At 41.5% G+C, this 23,349-nt stretch overlaps 1 protein-coding gene across 4 annotated transcripts; it reads right to left on the bottom strand.

Moving 5' to 3' along the window:
- Positions 1 to 1,439: 1,439 nt before the first annotated feature.
- On the bottom strand, positions 1,440 to 22,428 carry LOC306943992 (uncharacterized protein). Of its 4 annotated transcripts, none has more exons than XM_079530575.1 (14): positions 22,172 to 22,428; positions 21,154 to 21,209; positions 20,676 to 20,860; positions 18,925 to 19,100; positions 13,428 to 13,568; positions 12,329 to 12,473; positions 10,791 to 10,861; positions 9,678 to 9,801; positions 6,136 to 6,804; positions 4,462 to 4,654; positions 3,981 to 4,312; positions 3,596 to 3,669; positions 3,420 to 3,461; positions 1,440 to 3,325 (listed from the first exon to the last, which is right to left on the bottom strand). In XM_079530575.1, the coding sequence occupies exons 1-13, from the start codon at positions 22,274 to 22,276 to the stop codon at positions 3,426 to 3,428; spliced, it is 2,307 nt and encodes a 768-aa protein (XP_079386701.1). In that variant the 5' UTR covers positions 22,277 to 22,428; the 3' UTR covers positions 1,440 to 3,325; positions 3,420 to 3,425. The 4 variants fall into 4 exon arrangements, with proteins under 4 accessions (XP_079386701.1, XP_079386702.1, XP_079386703.1 ...); XM_079530576.1 differs by having other exon boundaries at positions 1,440 to 2,721; XM_079530577.1 differs by having other exon boundaries at positions 12,329 to 12,425; positions 13,434 to 13,568.
- Between the last annotated feature and the right edge of the window lie 921 nt (positions 22,429 to 23,349).

Below are 23,349 nucleotides of genomic sequence, written 5' to 3'. Positions count from 1 at the left end.
GTTACCCAAACCCCCTTCGTCCCAAATTGTCCCCATATATGGTCACCAGGAAGCCCAGTGCTAGGAGGCACAGTAGGTGTTCTAACATGCAAGCCTACCAAGCGACACCCAACCATTTGTTAGTGGTCATCAAGCCACTGGCTATTCTGAGATTCCTAGCCACTGTGTCCTGACTTGTTTGCCCTGCTGGAAGACAATGTAATGTCACACTACACTAAACAGTTGTTTAAGCTATCTTAGTGTTAATTGTGATTTCCAGATACATCACTATCTCACAGAATTTCCCCGCCCCCCTTAATACGCCCCCTTTTGGGGTTAGTGGTGATAGCGTGACGTCACTCCATAGACGCTACATGTTAACAGAGGTAATTTAAGAAGTCTACAACTTTTGTTTTCTCAAGGTAAGGTTTGTTCTATCTGTTCGAGCTGATTTACCATCTTGTTTGCTTCATAATAATATTGGTCTGTCACATTTTTACATTAGAAAATGTACTTAGATTCTCCAGAGAAAAAAACGTGTAAATGCTAATGTTAAAGACACCACTATTTACCGGAAGTGGGCGTGGAAAGCGGGCTGTGAGATAGGCCTATAAAGATGCTTGGGTTCAAGTGGTTAATGTTTTAAAAAAAAGAAGAAACTAACCATCACACAAGATTTTTGGCAGTTCCCAGACCCCTTGTTGAAGACCCATGCTGGAGTCTGGAGTATGAGATCACACCATATATTTATGACACTGGTTACTAACCTTTGACATAAAAGAAATCACACCTGTGTGAAGTGAGCGGTGCAACTATACATTTGTTATAGTTACTGTACTGTAGTCTGTATACTGTATTGTAGTGCACAGGGCTTAAAGCCAAAAAAAATCCCAAGACTGAAAATGTTTTTTTGCAAATCAGCACTGATCTCATCAAAATGACCCCTATGAAAATGTCAGGACTGAGAACTTTAAGCCCTGAGTGCACTGTGCTCTCTACTGTAGTGTACTCTGCCACTTTACTCTGTGCTGTACTCTACTGGCCACTTCAGAAAAATACAGAAAAATAGTCTGTATTCCACCACGTCTCATATTTAGAATATAATTGACAAAACTGTTGTTTGACACTCAGTAGGCGTTCCCGCATAACTTCCGGGTATGATGATGTCACGCGCATACCCTCTATACCTATGTATAAATGTGATGCTTATGATGATGCAACTGAAACAAATAAAAATCACACCTGTGTGAAGTGAGGGGCGCTCTTATCATCTTACATCATGGACGGTTAATTTATGTACTATTAATGTATACGTACATATTTTATGACGTAATTATCAGACAAAACAAACATGGACAAAACATTAAACCCTGTCCATTTCAATGGCATTTGTAATGTTTGTCTAAGGAAAAACAAACATTAAACCTGTATATAGGAGGGGCTAGTGCCCCTCAAAAATATAAACGGCTTCATTGAACGAAAACAAATATAAACTGTTTATTGGGGGGAACAACAGTTGAGGTAATTATAAAACAGCAGTGTGATATCACATTGAGAAAATTAAAACATTCAAAGGCCTAACAAGTGTAACATTGTTCCCATGATGTGGATAGTCATTTGTTACCAGGCATGGAGTACTGTACTCAAAAGGACCACAGTGAGTTAAGTATCTATCTAGACATGTATTGTGAACAGTGCGTAATCAGTGGAATTTTCTCCAAAAGGGAGAGAAACCCTACCGCTGTGACTACTGTGGGTGGGTGTGGGAAATGCTTTTCAAGTAGGTCTTAAAGAGAAGCCCTTTTAGTAACAATGCAATGCATCAGATTTTGTCTCTTCAGGATATTTTTTTTACAAATGGTTCATGAGAGCAATAGAATGAATGGGGAGCAACACTTTGTTTTAGAATATAAACAATGATTTCAATCACCTTTTCGATACATTAATCAATCTCAGCTGATAAAAAGAAAGAAAAGAAAAGAAAAAAACTACACAATGGTTATATTCCTTATCTTTTCTGTCCAGACGTTTCTACTGAGACTCAATGACAAAATCGGGAGGCTTGTTCTTTGTTCACAAAACTTCCCACTAAAAGGTTTAAAGCTTCAACTGTCCCCAGAAGACAGGAAAACGTTTGAATACATAAACTCAGTGCGATTCCCCTTTGTCATCAGCGACAGCATGGTGATCTGTGAACAGTATGCATGACCAGGCAAAAATAAAACTATGTAAAACAAAAAAATAAAATTGTAAACAATGTGTCCCATGAAAGCTATTTGGAAAAGTTCACATTTTTAAGGCTCTTTGACAGAAAAGGCAACAACACGTTCAAGGATTAATACTCACTAGACTCCCCTTATTTTTCACAGCATAAAGCTAAATGATATGCCAAATCCTGAAGCTAAACTACAAAAAAAACCTGACTTGGCTTAAGGCTTCATTGGAACAAAGCTGCCCTCCTCTTATTACTGTAGCAGTCTCATGAGAATTCACACATCAGATCAAGCCAAACTGTATCAACAAAATGGCAAAAGGGACCAGAGGACAGTATAAAAACAAACAGTCTTAAAAGGCAACTTCTGATATTTGACATGAATCCTATCATTCTATTATGATTAGGAGGACATCTGACAGAACACTTCCCCACCTCATCAAAACATGTCATTTTACATAGGGTGGCAGAAATGTTCCAGTGGAGTGAGACCTTGACACGGAAAGCAGTGTTATATCAGACATGTCCACCTGTCAAACAAACATAATAGGTTTCATGTTAAATATAGGTACATTTGCACTTTAAAATAACATCACTAGAGTGAATCCACACCAAATCACACAGGGCAGAAAACTGCTACTGCACTGGCCTTTGAAGCATTGTTGCACTCACAGATGACCACATTCAATCAGTGACATCACAATAGGTGTCAATGACAAAATATCTCTGATTGGATGTGCAACACGCTTGAAAGTTTCAACCCATAGAGGGCACTACAGCATTACTTTTCTGGCCCATTGGGTGTGTGGAATCTGTGGATTCATTCATAACATTAATTGGACAGAAAAAAACATGAATTAAAAACAGGGTTAAGGTGTGTGTATGTCAGGTTGGGGGTTGGACTACAGCCTGATTTATACTTGGTCGTATGATCTCGCATGATGTCCCACACCAAATACTGTCGATCTACAAGCTCAATGTGATACGTTGTGGGCTTGTAGATTGTAGCCAATATAATAGCTATTCTTGTCACAGGACACTAGTACGACAGTATAAATTAGACATAACACTACTGAGATGGTCCAGTTAAAAGTAATGGCTTTCAGTTCCCAAAGAAGTCATGCCGCAAATTTCCTGTCAAAAGAAAAATACATTTATAATACATATTATAAAGGACTTTTAAACTTTATTCCTGATGTTCTGATGTTTGGACTAAGTAGCTACTTACTTAAATTCATGAGATGACCTTCTTTTTAGATGATTTCTTCTTCTGCAAATATAAGAACAATAACATTCATGTAAACAATCCAATTAATTTAAGTGTACTGAAAGTCATTTCAGTATTTCAATACAAGTAGGATTCAGTCAGGAATGTATACTACATTACTACTGTGTGTTTGTTACCTTAGCAGCAGCAGATGGAGTGTCTGGAACAGATTGTAACTGTGTCACCTCCTGGTCTGTTGGTTTGTTCTTCTCTGTAACAGTAATGTAGTACATGTTTGAGAGAGAGAATAAAAATGAAACAAACAAAAGTAAAATCACAACATTTAGGATGGCACAGAGTTCCTTGATTTGGAGGACTGCCCAGAAAAGGGAGTTGGAGAGAAGTTGTCGATGGCCCCATGTTAGATGGATGTTTATCCTTGATGATTATTTCTATGTATTTGATGTATTACCATGTGTTGTTCTTGCTTACTGTAAATCGCTCTGGATTAAGAGCATCTGCTAAATGCCTAAATTGTAAGTTCCCTCATGAGCAATGGGACGAAGGAAATTAAATTCTTACTCTTTTTCTTGGCAGAGGCCTCAACAATGGATGGAGTGGAGGTCTCCGTCTCTGTTGGACCATCTTCTTTGGTCCCGCTTTTCCCCCGCTTCTTCTTCTTCTTCCCCTCGTTGGGAGATGGAGCAGGGGGGAGTTCAGGAACCTGTTTAACCTTTTCAGAATTCTTCTTCTTCTTCAGCGGCGGCTGGTTTTCTTTTGCGGACACGTTTTCCTGCTCAGGGGCCATTTTCTTCTTATTCTTCTTTGGTGTGACATCTTCCTGCTGCGTGGTAGCAGGAGCCTGTCTTTTGGCTCGAGTCATCACCTCCGTGGTCCCCTGGTTCTGGGTTTTCCTGATTTTGAATTGGTTCAGATTTGTATGGTTCACTTTACTTGGTTAACAAAAACGTTGTTTCGGTACAGCAAAACTATGACAACAAGCAACAGATAGATTTGGTAAGTGTATTTAAAACATTAAGAAACAAAGGACGAATAAACTGACTTTTTCTTTGCTTTGGGTGTTGGGGTCTCTGTCTGGTCTGGAAGGCTGTTCTTTGTCGGGGTCTCGGTCTGGTCTGGAAGGCTGCTGCTACTCAATTTCTTCATCGATAGCCTTTTCTTCTTACTCACTTTGGTCCTGCGATTAGTCTGTCTTGTTCTAGTTGAGATGGTGTCGGCAGGTTCATCAGGGGTTTCTGTAGGAGGGAGAGGTGGATACAGAAAGAGGGAGAGATGCACGGGAAAACAGAGATGGGGAGATATAAAGAGTTAAAACTATTATCAAACCGTTTGTACAAGCAAACAATGGTAAATGTAGGGTGTATTTTAAGTCACTTTAAAGGGGCACAACAGGCCAACAGCACGTGCACCAAGGCCCGTCCTCATGATTGGAGGAAGGCCCCTCTCATCCTGATTGGATGAAGGCTGGCTAACCCTAACCCCAGGGGTTAACTGGGGACAGGGAGGAACTCCTTATATGGTCAGCACACTCTATAGTAGGGAGGATTGTGCAAAAAAAAAAAAAAAAAAAACATTATTTTTTTAATTAAAGACCTAGAATGTATTTTCTTATTTTTACCTTTATTCCCACAGGGGAGATTGCTGAGCACAAATGCTCTTTTTCAGCCATGCCCTGCTTCACATTCACGCAGACACACATAAAACCTGAGAGGAGCTGCCCAGTATAACCACAGTCTTAGAACTGTTAAACTACAACTGAGCAGCTCCACTGGAGCAGCTGGGGGGTTCACATACCCACCCAGATATCTTTCTGCTAGTCCACGGGATCGAACCGGGAACCTTTCACTTACAAATGCGCTCCCCTAGCCTTTATTTAGGCCACTGCTGCCCAAAACATTTACAGTACATGTATGTAATTCGGCATCCCTAGAAGAAACACTTATGATAGTTAGGTACATACTTTTACTACATACTAGATACATACAGTAGTCAGGATCCCAGTCCTCTAAAGGGCTTTCTTTCCACTACACCATAGAACGGTTCTGAGAACTGAACTTGCGCACACATCTGGCAGGTTAAAACTCGCACTGATAGTGATTAGTTATGCTAGCCATGTTGAGTATACAGTCATGGTCAGCCAACCATGCTGGTAGGCAGGCATAATGACGTAGCTATTCAATTATTGGTTTCACGAACACGTTGCTACTTTCGCAACGTTGGGGTTGTTTACATCTACATCATCGCAATGACGCAATGACGCAATAACAGTACTCAACGACAGAACATACCTGCTCTGCTATCCAGTCCTAAGTCCAAATATGCATCTAGTAAGGTCACAAGCCCATGATACATTTTTTTTTTTTTTTTTGTATTTTGGTCTAATAAGATTTCCTTAATTTTTGAAAGCAACTCAAACAGGGACAGGTCCTGATCTCGGTGTGTAAACAGCATCATTTGTACGATGGGAATGGCCTATTCCCTCGCCATCAGCAGAACGCTTTCTTCGAAACAAGGTTTTTTCTACTTTGTTCACCTAAATCATTTTGGGGTGGGAACACTAAATTATATGATTCTCTGCCATAAACAGAGGGGACATCTCCTTGTTACATTGGGTTTTCTGATTATCTGCATGCTATCAGCATGTTATGTACCACTTTCATTCATGAAAAGTACATGATTCCATAAGTATGAGAGTATGACTCCCCACCATTCCCACCTGTGCTGCTGCTTTCCGGTCCATTTCCCTCTGCTGGTGAACTCTTTTTCTTCTTTTTCTTTTTCTGACCATCCTCTGCTGGAGTGATGGGAGGCTCTGCCTTCTCCTCCGTCACCTCCTCCGCCGCCTCCTTTTTCTTCTTCTTCTTGGGTGGAGTCGCAGGGCTCTCCAACTCCGCCTGCGCTTCCTCCTCTGCCACACCTGCCCCTCTCCTCTTCCTGATTTTCTTTTCTGGGAGTGTGGAGGGAGTCGTCTCCTCTTCTTGTTTCCCCTCCACTTCGACACTCTCTCCCTTTTTCTTCTTCTTTGCCTTTTTATTGTCTGGTGGACTGACCTGACATACCTCCTCCTTCTCTTCCGCCTCTTTAGGGTCCTCCACCTCCTTCCCCTCTTCTTCCTCTGCCGTCATATTCTTCCGTTTCTTCTTGTCTTTCTTTGCTGTACTCACAGGGGCGAGCGGAGGGTCAGTGGGCGTCGTAGCAATGGGTGTGTCCTCGACAGCATCTGCGACGACAGGAGCTTCTTCAGTAGACGTATCCAAGGACTTCTTGTTCTTCTTCCTCTTCTTTTTCCCAGGGAGCGGTGTGCTGGTTGCTAGTTCCAGATTTAGGAGGATGGTTGAGTCCTGTACATCTGGTTCCTCTCCATCAGCAGCGGGCGTCTCTTCAACTGGAATTACAAACAACCGATTATTCTACTAATACAGACCGTTTCATTCTGTATGTAATTCCCTCAGTACAGACGACAGCAAACGAGTTCTTTATAAACTGGCAGGATTTATTGCGTTCAATCCAGACCGTGAGAACTGTATAGTAAAAAACATATACACAAATACAATAATCACTAGTCAAATAATAAACAAACACATACAGTAATATCTTAAACATTCTTGATAATGTCATTGCTTTCCATTACTGTACAAACAAACTTTGGTTACATATAATCCACATTAAACACATCACTTCAATACTACATCTGACAAACTACAACTAACAGCCCACAAAAGTAATAATTGACTGCAGCCAAACAGCCCTTAGCTGTAATTCAATACAAACCAACACAAAACGTCAACTGGCTGTACCTTAGTAGCTGCATGCGTACTTGTATGAGGAAATTGTGTTAGCTTAGTATGTCTTGGTATGATTCTTGATGCTATGAGCTATCTTGCAGCTGCATAAAACACTGAAACACATGTGCTAAACAAACGGAGTTTCTTGGTTAATGTTACGTTAATAGATGTCTGGGCGGAAACGATCGGTCTAAAAACAAAGGTTCCGCCTTAGAGAACTCTGGTTCCTACCTAAATAAATAACTCAGAAATACTGCGCTGACACAGAGGCAGTTACACTGTAGAGTAAACAATGACACCACTGTCCCAACCATTCTTGTTAATAACAAGCTCTTAAGTAGCGAACTAACTAGACTACAGCAGTTATGTTACGAGCTGGCAAGATATATTGAAAAAATACCAATATGCGCAGGGACTCTGGGAGGTGAGATCCATGTGAATGTCAATTTATTTAAAAGGACCATACCGGCATCAATACACTGTCTATTCACAGCTGTGGCCAATTTTGTGTTAATAGTTAATACAAATGTTTGTTGTGTTAATTGAGCAGTTGAGAAGAATAACGGTCTGTTGTGTTAATTGAGCAGTTGAGACGAATAACAGTCTAAGTCCATAATTTATTCTGACCCCTCCTCGAAAAGGCCTGTGTCCTGAACCCTTATCTATAATTTATACATTATGGATAATTTGTTTCAGTTGATTAAAACTTAACAGAGTCCTTGTAGACTGCTGCGTTTTGCAGAAATATGGCATATTGCCAAAAAAAAACGCATCAGTCTACAAGGACCTTAAATCTCAAGAGTCACTGTTGTCCTAACATAATTTCATGGTTGTTTAAACTTCTTTTTTGGTTTTAAAATGCATTAAACCCCAAGATACCTTAAAAGTAACAATACAAATAAATAATTAAATGCATTATCAGTATTAGTATATTTAACACGTTTCAAGTATATGCAAGTTGATTGTTACACCGTGATTGATCTATTGGCTTCTCCAAAAATCAAACCACAGCAAGCTTTAGAAAATGGTTGCTAGAATTTGAAGTACTGTATTATTATTAGCCGCAATTTGCAACTCTAGATTTTTTTATAATGGGATGAATCTAGAGTTGCAATACCCTCCATTGACTCCCCACTCATCATTTTGCGTTTGCGATCTGCTTGTCTTAAACGACGTTAAACTCACCAACATTGCAGCTGTAGTCCAAGCTTGAATTATTCTCTTTCAATCTGCAAAACTTGTTTTTCATAAAAGTCCCCCGTAGACATGTTATGAGCTACTTTCTGTCAAGAAGAAGAAATGTTGGAGTTTGGAAGCGCTCGTTTGTATTAAGGGGTCGCGCTGCTGCCTCCTGCATTATGTGCAAATGCGAAACAGATGCATGCAGGGACGTTAAGTGACTTACGACGAGCGCTTCCAAACTCCAGCACTTAGAAAAATAATCACTTGCACAGAATTTCTTGACAGAAAGTAGCTCATAACATGTCTACGGGGGATTTTTATGAAAAACAAGCTTTGCAGATTGAAAGAGAATAATTCAAGCTTGGACTACAGCTGCAATGTTGGTGAGTTTAACGTCGTTTAAGACAAGCAGATCGCAAACGCAAAATGATGAGTGGGGAGTCAATGGAGGGTATTGCAACTCTAGATTCATCCCATTATAAAAAAATCTAGAGTTGCAAATTGCGGCTATATTATTATATAGTTGGCTACAGCTGAGCATTACACCAGTGAGTGAAAGACCATCAGACTCTCTTTACTTGACAGACTTTTCCTTGGGTTTCAACTCCCAGAGACTCCTATTCTGTGAATAACGTGAGAGTGGAGTTGAGTGGGAGAATTGTGCTTGTCTCCCTCTCAAACAGTACTTAGCGCACTCCATTGTATAGGCTATTTTATGTGTTGGCACGCTGCACAAACAGATGCATTGTGGACCGGGCATACTTCAAACTCATGGCATCAGCGCACCAGAGTGCAACCAGAGCGGAACTGAACGCCGGTTCTTGAAAATCCGCTCCAGGCTTCATTCCAAATCTACTTGCTCTACTCACAGTTTTATACCATGTTTCTGTAGCCACACTTTCATAAAAATGTAAATTCTTACTTTTATTGCCTTTTAACCACTTTCAAGCTGTCCTCCCTTTTTTGGCAATCTCATATGGGCAATTTTTCAAAAGATTTTAAGGATGACAAACATAATCAAGCTACAAGCTCACAACACATCATAATGTGTCATATTGTGAGTTTGCAGATCAGCAATCTTTGTCCCATGACACCATTGTAATGTATGACAAACTATAAAATAGGGCTCAAGTGGTTAAACAACTGCGTCTTATTTCATGCTATTTTAGAAGACTATTTCAGATAATTTGTCACTTCTATTGTAACAGGAATGTTTTAAAGAGATAAATAAGTCTGGAGTCTGGGTCTCATGACAACCCATGATGTTACTGTTGTGGTGCAGTGCAGTTACCCATATCAGCAGTAGAGGGGTCACAGGGGGTTGTTGAGGTCACCGGTTGGTCCTCTGGTTTCTGCTGGAGAGCTAGGTCACCACCTTCATCCTCCTGAGGACTGCCAGTAGCCGACTGGAGAGTCTATAATGGAACACAGTTCATCTAAACCAGTGCTTCTCAAAAGGTTTACATTTTAGGGACTGCCATCATTCTGAGAGTGTGCAAATTATACCAAATGGACCCGTGGTTCCATTTTAAACACTCAAGAGTTATAGACCCGTGAGGGTACATTTGGAACCCCCTTAAAGAACCCAGAGACTTTGAGAACCACTGATGTAAACCATGCATTTACCAAATATGATAAGGAAGGGTTTCCATAACCCTACATATTGGGTTGGGTGTTAACAACGCCACGCGGCTGTGTTGCAGTGCGATTACTTTTTTCATCGTGTGATGTTATTTATATATATATCGATTGCTTGACCACAAATGTTAAGAATGTATTTAGATAGCATGCTGTTTGGACAGATACTAGGTTTGTAGCAGTAACTAGTTTTCTTTGTACTCTATGTACATGACCATTTATTTACGCTGTCGTTTGATCACTAGGGTTCATGCCATTCACTTTGATGAGATCTTGCACTTTGCAAGTCTCTCTGGAAAAAGCATAATTCTGAATGCCAAACATTTACATTGTAAAGCTTTATAAACAGACCAAAACAGACAAATCAATATCTCCTACTTGCAGGTATAGTCTTGCCAAACTAAATATAGCTCAATTCCAGAAAGTCAAAGGACTCTTATTGTTAAAACATGTCCCAGAGCTGTACTGTTGCTTTTGCATTTCTCTTTCAGAATGCAATCAAGGCCATACTTTACTTAAGCTCATGGATAGAGATCCAAAACCTTTAATGTCAATGCATGAAATTATAATGCAGGTCATGTTCATCACAATGTATGCTCAACAACACAACAGTACAGCCTGTCTGGGCCTTGTTCTTTTTTTATTTATTTTTTGCAACACTGGATTCTATGACTTCCAGAAAGAAACGATATCTTGTGTTGGCAAGACCGACCATACAGTATACACACAATAAGAGCAACATGAAATTGTAAGCCGATTAAACTACCTCAGTTTCCTTGTCCTCTTCCTCTTTGGAGCTTTCACTCACAGAGGCTGGAGCAGCAGACTCATCAGGGCCTAGTTTACATAAACAAACAAAAGAGATTTCCAAAATGGCTGTTTGGGGCTTTTTTTTACTGCTTCAATACAAAATGGACGACATTGGCAATCTTTTTTCATCTCCAATTGCCAGACAAATAGTGCACGTCAATTGTCCATCAGTCTGTCTACAGGTAATTTCGCAAACTCCTTGGCTGATCAACATCATTTCTTGTGCGGTGTAAAACCGCACAAGTACTAATAAACTACTTAAATGGTCAAATGATCTGTCCAATATGACTTTGCGTTAGTGTGCACTGATTGAAGCTCTCTTGCTGTTCCCCACTCAAGCTGATGAAACAAGCTCTGACAAGCTAAACAAAAAACAAGATATACAACTTAAGAGGCTGCCAAATGGGAAGAGAACAGCAGCTTTGAACATCTGGTTAGGGCGTTGTGCCACATGGAACAGCCTCACTGTGTCCTGACATGGACTCTTCTGTGTGGTGCTACAGAGTTTAGTATATCATTGCTGTCGGGCAGTAAGTTATTTTTTTCCATAAATGAATGCCCTACTACTTGATCTGATAATTCGTGGCAGATCTACAAGTTCGATTTTTGAATTTGAATCCTGATGGTGTCCACCCGACAGAGACGATATGCTGGGGAGATAATGGTCTTATGCACTTCTCTCAGGGCTACCATCATAAGTGTGGTAGCCCCACAAACATTTCTCAATGTAAAGCCCAAACCACACCAATGAGTCGCCTTGCAACCAAACGGTTGCGAGTAGACGCATGTAGAGTAGACGCATGTAGTTGCAAGCAACCATTGAATTGAACCAATTGAATCACTTGCGTCGTCATACTCCACCATGCGCCATGTGCAACAGGACCTTGCGACGAACGCTAAAACTGTTCTGTTGCGTCTCGAGACCGAGTTTGGGCTTAAGAGTAGGGAGACCACCTCCAACCACTGCAGCTGTAATACTGTAGTTATGATGTATATAATACAGAGTTCAAACTAAAGCCACACCAAAACGTTTTTTAGCGTTCGTCGCAGCGGTGCGATATGTCCTGTTGCATGTCGACGCAAGTGATTAAAATGGTTCAATTCAATGGTTGCTTGCAACTACATGAGTCTTCACGCAACCGTTTGGTTGCAAGGAGTTGCATGGCCACCCATTGGGTGTGGTTTGGGCATAAAATAATTTCTGTATTGCAACTTTAATTGACAGAATGTTATGCTGTCTTTCATTAAGGTGAAAGCATTGACACATTACCATGGGAATGCATTGGCAACATTTATGCGGTACAGATTCTAGGCCACACTCTCCTCACAACGTGGCCAGATTGTCACTAGAGGGCTCTGGACAGACAAGCCTCCAGTGTTTTCATCACAACGCCTTGTGAGTATCCACAGTGTGGTGTGAGCTAGTGTTAACAAGATCCCATACACAGCGTTTAAATAGCAAGCCGGGTTCAAAACGCCATTGGCTGTTCGTACCATCAGTGGGAAGGTCGGTTGGCTCCACTGGCGGCTCAGTGGTCTCCTGAGGTGTCACTTCAGAGGAGGTGGGCAAGGCTGGGACGGCTTCAGTGGTCTCCTGAGGTGTCACTTCAGAGGAGGTGGGCAAGGCTGGGGCGGCTTCCTGCGAGGGAAAAAGAAGACCCCTCAGGTCAACAGAGGTCAGCAGAGGCTAAATCACCTGGGAGGTCCCAGAATGAATGTTTTCGAAGTGTACAAAGACGCTTGAATGTTTGTTCTCCTGTTGGTGTCCTTGCAGCTCAAAGAGAAGCCAAACTATGACTGATTGTGCACAAGACAGCCTGTGCTGTGTTACAAATAATCATTCATAATTATTATTTCTTAAAGGTGTAGGGAAACGGAAAAGGTGGGCATTTTATTTTGAAGTTTCAGACGGTTTCAACATGAAACACCGCTCTGAAGTTTCTGAATCAATCAGAGCGTCGCATCCCTTCAGGCGATGGGACGGTAGCTATGCTATACGCAGGAGCATGGTGTGTGTTTGTTTACAAGTCAGATAGTTGGCCAGCTGTACCAGTTTACTGTTATATGGCTTATTATCTACCCTATAATGTTTTCAGATATATATTTTAGCGTAATGATTAAGTTGAAACAGAGTAATATACTGTCTGGATGTTATCTTGAATGGGAATAAAAACAGAGGATTTCTGTAATCAGTAGCAGCTGTGCTGGATGGATGCGCAGATATGGGGAATTAAACGGGTGAGCTTCATTTTTATTGGCTTTTATCGATGTGTATCTCTACACGTCATCACGCAGCACGTTTTCGATTTCAGGAAGTAATTTAAAAATATATTTTTATGGACTTTTGATATAAAAACACACAGAAATGAGAATTTGCCCATTCTTTTGGCATCCATTGTTAGGTATGCCCATATGATGACCACGGATATGGTCTTAAAGTGTGAAATACTTATTTTTCATTTCACTACGCCTTTACAGTGTATATTTCCTGATTCTCCACACTACAATGTTACAAGACATGAGGTGTTGAACGACTTTTGAGCATATAAAAAAGGTTTGACAAGTATCCAGCAAACAATTTCCCATGCTGCACCTCGACAGGAATGTCCTCCTCTTCCTCTAATGATTCACCCCCATTGGCTAGTTGACCGACGGGGATGGGAGTTAGAGTTTCCACTTGATTGACAGAGACTTCAGACTGAACCACAGGTACTTCAACGGCTGGCTCTGCGTTCTGAGGAATAATGGAGGACGGTTTGTCAGTTGGAAAATAAAACTTTCACTGTACATTTGATCCTTGAGCTCTCATACAAAGATATTTGTGCATGCAGCACTTTTACGTTCCTACAATATTTCTGCAATATTTGTCAAGAGATGACAAATAGTCTCTCCATCTGTTGTATAGATTTGCATTATCTGTTATGTTGTAAAAAGGAGTGTTGATATATTCTGAAAACAATGTCACCAAAGCACATTCCTGCAGAGCTGGCTGCTACACTACATTATTTCTCCATCTGCATGATTTCTCACAAGGGAGATCAAAGGACACAGCATCAGTCACCGGGACTTTCACTAAAGCATTACCTTACCAACCAATAAATACTGCAGCTGATGAAGTAAAGACTACATACCGGTATGTTGAAAAGTTGAATAGCAAACAATGAAGGCTAGAATTACACAAATGCAGTTCAGATTAACAGCAGATGAACTAGAAGAGATAACCCCTAAGAATTACTCTGTAGGCTCATCTCAAACCTGCATTGACTCTTTTTCTGACAATGCTTTCTGAGCCAGAAGCCTTGGCTGGGTAGGGGACTGAAGTTGGGCTTTGGCCTGATCAGGGGTGGGTTGGCTGCACTGCAGCAGGCTGGAGGCCTACTCGGTGGGCTTCTTGGCTAGAGCCTCACCATCTGAGTTGTAGGAGTCTGTAACTGCTGTAACTTTGTGTCCTATTAGATGCCTTGGCAGGGGCATCTGGAGTGGCTAACTATAAAATATGCAGAAGTAGCCTAATCATTGCGGACAGCTGGCATGACTAACAATGCTTGAATTCTTAACGACTGCTGGTAATCCACAGTGACTAATTATTTTATATTTTGCAGCTGGTATTCCAGCACAAATCAGTACCGACTTCAGTCGGACAATTTAAATATACAATGTTTTGTTGCATGCATGTGTGTGCGTGCGTGCAAGAGTACGGGTTGCCTTATAAACTGCAGCTGTATGGGCATTAGATGCGAACCACAGAGGGTTTCACATTAACAGAACCAGACAGAACCAGAAATAACCACCAGCACTGTAGCACAGATTTGAACACTGTCCAGGAGTCGGGATCAACAGAACGCTGCGTGCACAGGCACATACGCACACACGGTTTGTATCAGGAGATTATGAGTCTCTCTCAGGCACACAGGTCTGTTCAAACAGTATTAGAGCCAGCTATCAGCATCTACTGCATCACTGGACAAGTATAAAAGAATAAAAACCGGATTCACATACATTGCCTGAGATAACACACATCAGAGACAGACAGACAGAGATAATACAATCACAACAGAATAGAGGACATGGATAGACTATAGTATACACACACATGGTGAAGGTAGCGTTGTGTTTGTGTCTGCCTTTTTAAAGTACATAAGCCAATGCCCATCTATCTACACACAAATTATTGCAGTGACTGGCTTTAAGCTATGTGTGTAGTGTATGTCAGTGAGTCTGTCAGAGAGTACAGTATAATACTACTCCAACAACAAAGGGCAAAGATGCAAAAGTAATTCTCCAAAAAATGTGCTATCACAAGCACACCGCAAAGGATACATGAACATGTTTATTCAATTGTATTGTTTATTGCGAGAATAAAGGTTGCTCACAACGGCAAAGTCAGAACATTAACAGTCCATAGTCTACAGAACCATTTAATTTGGCTGAGAATGCCAAACCATCTAGCTACCTACCTACATACATAACAATATATCGATGTACCACTACCTATCTACTGTATCTACTATCCATCTCCAGTTAAATTCCAATACTCTACTTATCCTTGCATCCTTCACTTGTGTCATTTCCTAGCGCATTGGTCCCTTCCCATCCCTGAATGAGACGAGGATTAGATGCGAAGACAGAGGAATCGATGAGGTTCAACTTGAATGTGGAGTTCCACATGGCTCCAGAATGGCCAGGCCATTCTATAAATGTGCAGAATCTCTGCGTCCTCTGCATAACCTGAGAAGCACCGGGCCAATCAACTAGAGCAGTTGTTCTCAACCAGTGGGTTGGGACCCCCAAGGGTCAACCATCAAAAGTAACTATAGTCTATAGCTGGTCAAACATTGGGGTTGATTAGGTTCATGATCTACTGCATTTTACAGAGCATGTTAGGCAACATTAGGCACGTTGACAAATGCCACAACGACAAACTGCATTTTCTCTAGCCTGTTGAGGCCATGGAGATTGGGGAGTTGACGAGTCACACACAATGGGTGATTATATTGTTTCCTACGTACCCACAAGCAGCTGCTGGTGCAGAACACTACAGACAGTGGTATAGAGAGAGAAGAGTTGCTGCTATAAACGTGTGAATTAAAAATAAAAATCTTTCCAAAATCAAATAATATCTAAGAAGAATCCTTGAGCAATAAGAGTGCGGAGTAAGGGAGGAGTACTTTCTTTTTCACTTTTAACAGTGGCCCGGTTGCTAGGCAACGCCTTGCATACACCCAGCACCAAGAAGTGTGCGCGCACATCCCATAGAGTCCCATTTAAAATAGGATGTTCCCTCGCCGTTTTCTCTGAAACTACAAGCACTGTCCATGGTGATGATCATCCATCCGAGGTTGTGATTTTTGATTTTTCATCACATCGCGATGCGGGGCTGACCTTTGATCTACAGCAGGGGTTCTCAACGTTTTTGGCCGGGGACCCCCAGAAATGCTTTGGCTGTGTCTCGTGACCCCCGCCCCGCCCCCCTCCCCACCCCCAATACAAATTGACCGCTACAATAACCATAATAATAGTGAAAATACATCATGAAAAATACTGAAACCAGATATAATCATTAAGGAAAGTTTATGCATGTACTATGTAAACTCTTCATTTCTCTTTTCCAGCCATTCAGTTGCAAAAACAAACAAAACAAACCTTTTTTTATTTTTTTCATTTGGGGACCCCCCAAAATTATTTGGCGACCCCCCCGGGTTGAGAACCCCTGATCTACAGTATCTCTAGATCTATCTATCTACATACAAACCCATTTCATTATGCATCTACTTACATACTACCTACCTGGTGTGACCCGTTTGGACGCATACCTCATAATACTCTGATGCCCTGGGCCAAGCAGACTACTTGTTGCATGCGACTCCCCTACTCTCTCCCCGTTTCCTGTCTCTCTCACTGAATATCAATAAAAAGAGCTAGAAGTAATGATTCGTTTTTTAAATTAAGATCCTCTTTTTAGTATTACTACCATATGTTATATATTTTATCATTTAATACTAAATATGAATATCTATATTGCAAAAGTTGTCTGCGTTTCCATTTATCGAGAACCGTCCAACCATTCAACTCCAAACTTGACATGTGTACCGCCAGGTTGGATCAGCAGTTGTCCAGAACCACAAATCTCTGTGTATCTGTATCTATAACAGCAGGTATGACGGTTATTGCATAGTTGAGCGGAATGAGTTCCCAACCGGATTCACCTCAACCAGAAAAGCCCAAGCCCCCTAGTAGCGATTAGCCTTCTGTGACTGACTTGACAAAAATCCCCATCTAAGACCTGTGCTACAATTATGAAATTAACTCTTCTGAAAGAGGCAGGAACAGTTTCAGCGGAAATGTGCCAGTAATGGGTTTTGCAATGAAGCGCTTACAGATACTAAGAGCGATAACAATTCTACAGGCCTTTCAACCAACACTGCAGCCTTCATGTCCATGGGTTAAACAAATTATAATATAAATGGTAAATAAATGGTAAATGGTGCATTTATATAGCGCCTTTATCCAATGCGCTTTACATAGATTGTGCATTACATTCACCCATTCACACACACACATTCATACACCGATTGCGGCGGAAGCCATGCAAGGTCTTGCCCAAGGACACTTCGACATGTAGCCAGGAGGAGCCGGGATTCGAACCGCCGACCCATGGATCATTGGACGACCTGCTCTACCTCTTGAGCCAGTCACCCCCGAAGTGGATATTGTGGTGGTTGTGGTCCCTTAGCACGGTAACGAGACCAAACACATGCTCAGTGGATATACAATCATAGGATGGCATTGGTAAAGGTAATGTTATTCAGCCATCTATCTAGTGTAGCTATCACATGTATTACTAATCAGGGGTACACATAACTATTTAACTATTAACTGGTACGCATGCGTGTTCAAAATAAATGTTTGCGGCAGATCAAACTAAATGAAGCGCTCTTGCATACTGCCGCCAGTACCAACATTTACTAGCTCTGGCGTCATGACGTACTTCAAATGTCTATCTACTTCCTGTAAGTAGAATTAAGCCAGCTCCACACTGCCCCAACGGTCGGTTGTAACTTGGCGCCAGTCACGAGACTGTGCAGGAGACTCCCGACAAGAAGCTCCCGTCGCTTGCCGTCCATATCGCCTTATCGACGGGTCGGAACCCGAACGTGTCCGGTCGGTTGCCGATGTCGGGAGTGACGCTATCCATGTTGTAGTGATGAGGGGGGTAAATTACTCCACTGTAGAGTGGACTTCTAGTCTGCAAGTCATGTTCAGGGCTGACTACTGGTGTAGTGTGAACTAGATACCATATTCTCAATATCAACTCTAATAAATAAGTCTCATTTAGTCCCGCACCATCCCGCAATTTTATCGTTTAGTCCCGCTAAACCAGCAATATTTGCATTGAGATCACAACAAAAATACATTCACCCAACCAGCTGCTGAGATTGAGCAGGCGTGCACGAGAGTTGCACAGAGTCACAGATAGATGGGAAGCGACTGGACATATATTATAGGTGGGCATAATTATGCTATATATATTATATTATATTGTGTCACGGACACTTCGCAGAGAGAGAGAGAGAGGTGCTGCGTGCTGGTGGTTACTGACCTCTGTGTAGCCAGATTCTGTGAGTGAAACAAGCGAACAGGTCTATGAAAACAAATCCAAAAGAAGCAACCCGTTTCACTACTTGAGCCCTATTACATCAGCTATGTTTTTTTTAAAGAATCATGAAAGCAAGCCAAAATAAGCAACTACACTTCAGAAATAAGCCCAGACTATAAAGCAACGGGCAACAATGAATTAAGCTATGTTAAAGGACAACAAGCCCAAAGTCGCTTATAATAAGCAGACCTGGCAACACTGCAAACCAGAGTTTTCTGCAATTTGCATGTAATAATGTTTTGTCTTTGTGCAGATGCTAGTCTGTTGCAATAAGAGTGTTTTAAGTAGTCTTTGAATAGTCTGGACAAGTTTGCTCGGTCTGGAGTTACCTTTAAGGCCTATTCATAGTCCAGTTTTCGGTGAAGAGGTGACAAAAACTACAACATGACGTCACGCCGTGGTGGTCACCGCTCACACTTCTCTCTCTGTTTACCTCTTCTTGTTCTGTTGCGTCCTCTTGTTTTGTTGCGTCCTCTTCCTCTTCATCAGAGCTCTCGCTGCCCGGGGATTCTGCCTTAGTTATGTTCTCAGAATCGACCTCAGGATCCTTCCCCAGGGATGGAGAGCCTCCATTGGATGACTCAGCAGCAGCACCATTCGTCTGGGACTCTGGAGTTGGGGAAGAAATGCTTGTGTTTTGAGAGTAGCAAGTCATATTAAATGACTGTGTGGTGGCTGGACAGTATTAGCCTGGCTAATAAGCCAGACTCAAATCACACTGTCGTGTGGTATTTGAGTCTGGAGATGCTGTGTATGGATCTTGTTTCCCGGGGGGCGGGTTCAGACATTTTCTCTTTGACGCAATTGGTCAGTCAAGTCAAGGTCTCAAGCATTGAACGTCACTGTACCAAAGCCCGCCCATATTGCATACCGTGTCCCGATTGGCCACACCAGTTCTCTGGTGTAGGAAATGGGCGTACAATTGAGCCTCTCCAGACCATAATCCGCCGGCAGGCAATTTATTTTTGCCAACGGCTGATTCGGTCTGCCTTATTAGCCAGGCTAGGAGTCTAGGACAGTATCATGTTATGGTTAAAAAGGTGATAAGCCCCTTATATAATATCAAACATTGTTTCAAAAAAGCATACATTAAAAGGAACTATTACACGACTTGGTTGAATATTTTTGAATACTGACCGCTGTATAATCAAAACCTCAGAACACCCGTTTGATTTGTGCCATATCCAACATTGCAGCCATGTAGACAAACACATGATGTCATTTACAGATAAACAGTACTCTCAATAATGTTTTTGAAAACATTTGAAGTGATAAATATACAATGCAGTGACAGAATATTGATTATTTTTAATCAACACTTCCCATTGTTTTCCAAGACGACCACGTTGCACTGGACGCACCTGGCATGAACTAATGGAATACTTCCATTACTGTAAGCAATGAAATCCTTTTCAAATCAAATTGTTTTGTTGTTACTTTTGGGTCAATAGTAATACATTATTTTTTTAAATTACCGGTAACGGCCAAGCTACACCAGGCTTTTCTCGTGCGTTTACCCAAAATGCGCGGCCCGCGCGTACGTTTTTTAAAATAGGACTGGACCTAAATTAAACGCACGTGCGGGGGTAAACCTTGCGCGTTTTGTGCGCGGAAAGCCTGGTGTAGCTTGGCAGTAAGTATCTATGAAATAAGTGGGATAATCAATGGAGAGCAGGTCATTATTGAGAAATAAACCCCTTCATGGTCCATAGAAAGGTAGACATGGGGCATATGCTCTGAAGTGAGGGCAAGCTTCCGCGTTGGTGCCAAGTAAAGTAATGAAAGGAAAGTACTTGAGTCACGTGACTGGATGCGCCATATAACGGCACACTTCCACCCGTATCAGTGCGATACATGACGCTCAAATTAATTGCAGCGGCAAATGAGGCGTCTACCTCTCTATGTCTATGGTCTAATCACCCTGTCGGCCGAGGTCAATTTCTCAATAATGACCTGCTCCCCATTGATTATCCCTCACATAGTGGGTAAAGTGGACAAAAAAGTGCAACTCCACTGGAAATGAAACATCCTGAAAGAATAAAAATAGAATGATATCTTGGATTTTAATATGTAAAGGTACATGGTGACACACTAAAGAAAAGCAGAACATAAAGTGAATTAACAAGACAGAGAGAAAGACACCGGCCAACAGGCAGACAGACAGCTGTGCATACAGACACATACCAACTAGAGGCGTAGTCTCCATCTCTTCTTCACTGGTGGAAGGCTTAATGTCCACCTTTTCTTCTTCTACTTTGGTGGTGGTGTCATCTTTTTCATTGGTGGCAGGATCTGGTTTGATGCTTTTCTTCAGCGTGATCAAGTCCATATCCACTTCCTGCTTAGTATGTTCAGCTAGAGAGACCAGTCTGTGGATAAACAAATACACACACGACAGATACATGGACAACCATGCATACACAAAGACAATCACACACACAAAGACAATCAAAAACAGTAGGCCTATGCATTAAGGTGAAGCTAGATATTTAGGCTCACTTTGTGTGAATTCAAACTTGAAAGTATTTAAATAATTGAAGACACTGTGTCTTTGATTTTTAAGACACTGTCTCAAAATCTTTATTTCTTACATATTGGCTTTGAATTTTTAATAAAGCAAATGCAAGCAAATCATTTTACTGTATGTGAAGGAACAACTTACTTGTTCCAGCCTGTGTATATATCGTGCAGGCTGGGGCTCTCTTCTGGTGTTTCCAACTATATGTGAGAGAGAGAGAGAGAGAGAGAGAGAGAGAGAGAGAGAGAGAGAGAGAGAGAGAGAGAGAAGCTCAATACCCTGCTGGGATTCTAGTGTAGTAGCAGTGCTACTACACTAGAATCCCAGTTGAACCACTGTGCTACTGTAGCACAGTGGTTCAACCTGTGGGTCGGAACATCCAGAGGGGTTCCCACATGATATGTATTTATTTTGGGGGGTAGGGTCCCCAGATGAGGACTTTTAATACACAAGAAAGAAAGAAAAGAAAAAGTGTATTACTGTGTCAAAGGTAGGCTAATCAACAACGAACTAAAAACTGGTCAAACCTTGGCCAAATTGTCAAATAATATGAAAGAGACAAAAAAATAGCCGATCTACAAGATCACAACTTGTTGAAATTGTAGATCTGCTATTTTCACAATATTTATCTGTGGAACTCAAGTCAAACTAAATGGAACTCAACTTCAAACCACGTGCTTGTCAGAGTGGGTCCCCAGTTGAATAATATTATTTGTTGGGGTCCTTCAAATGTGATTATTTCGGGGGGTCACGGCCTGACAATGTTGAGAGAACCACTAGACAGTAGATTAAACCTAATAATATTATGAACAGATAGTTTGCACTGTTGTGCGTGTCCTAAAAGCAACAGCAGGGGGGCTGTGTCTCTGGTTGCTGCCATGCTGCTGCAACTGTAACATCGTGTTCTTTTCGTCAAGAAAGCCCGTGCATCAACGCACTGGCCCATGAAATACACCCAGCAGTCCCGTATGTAAACATGTATGTGTTATGTAACGCGACGTGGCACACAGATGATGTCTGAGGATAAATAACGCTAATATTGAAATGTACAATCATAGTTCCCATTCTGGTTTATTGTCAGCCAAGAGAATAGACACGAAAGGAAGTTAAAAAGTAATAGAACAAAAACAATGTTACATAACAACGACCAGTACAGTCTCACCTGTGAAACGTGTTTCTTCAACATGCTTGCAGCTTTTGAGTGTCCGTTCACCTTCAGGTGCTGATAAATCAAATACAGCAGAGCGTCGTCTGATTGAGAGGCCATCGTCACTGTGTGGGCCGATTGCCACGACCCAAAAGCGTAATATGAGCAATTTATTAACAGTTGACTTAATTCCAGCTATTCGCTTCTGCACATGCTGCTCTGACCACGAACGAAAATGTATGTTGTCTTGTGCACGACGACTACGCCCCCTCTCGCTAAGCATCGTGGGAAGATGAGTTTCACAAGGCGTGACTACAGCTGTATATTATTATTATTATTTGTACCAGCACATTATACATTTTTCATTCATTCATTCATTCATTCATTCATTCATGGGCATCATAAACTCAAACTTTATAATGTCTCCTTTGGTTCAAAGATGCAATCCCATGTGTCTCTGGAGGAATAGTTGAGCCTATTTAATAGCCACATCATAGATAAATCATAGATGCATGCTGCATATATTTGTTTTATGCCACACACACACACACACACACACACACACACACACACACACACACACACACACACACACACACACACACACACACACACACACACACACACACACACACACACACACACACACACACACACAGACCCACAGACAGAGTAGTAGTAGTAGTAGGATGTACACAAGGTATACGCCTATAGCCTATAAACAAATAGAAAGATAAAGAAGCTCATGCATGGGCCACTGCATGGGCCAGGGGGGAGGGTTCTTTGTACAGGGCATGTATTAAGACAAGAATCTTCTAGTCATATTAATAGCCTTAAGCCAGTGAATACAAAGCAGCCATACAGGTATAGGTAATTTAAATCACGCTGACGGGTATAGGCTAATGGCTTACTGGAAATAGGCCTATTTGGTTTCTTTAATTTAAATAGGCTTAGGATAAATAACAATTAACTGCATCGGATAGATCTACTGCTGAAGTTTTATTGCAACTGTAGGTCGCATTTACTATGAAAACCTGCACTTCTGTGTGTCACATCACACCTCCACATCATGCCCTGTGACATCACACCTCCATATATGGTCATGCCTCATGACATCACGTCTCCATATATGGTCACACCTCGTGACACGTCACGCCACCATATATGGCCATCTCCATATGAAGATCACAACA

The sequence above is a fragment of the Electrona antarctica genome (genome assembly GCF_951216825.1).
Source record: "Electrona antarctica genome assembly, chromosome: 19".
Taxonomy (NCBI): Eukaryota; Metazoa; Chordata; class Actinopteri; order Myctophiformes; family Myctophidae; genus Electrona; species Electrona antarctica.
The sequence above is the reverse complement of the archived record's forward strand: the minus strand, read 5'-3'. Positions and strand labels throughout refer to the sequence as shown.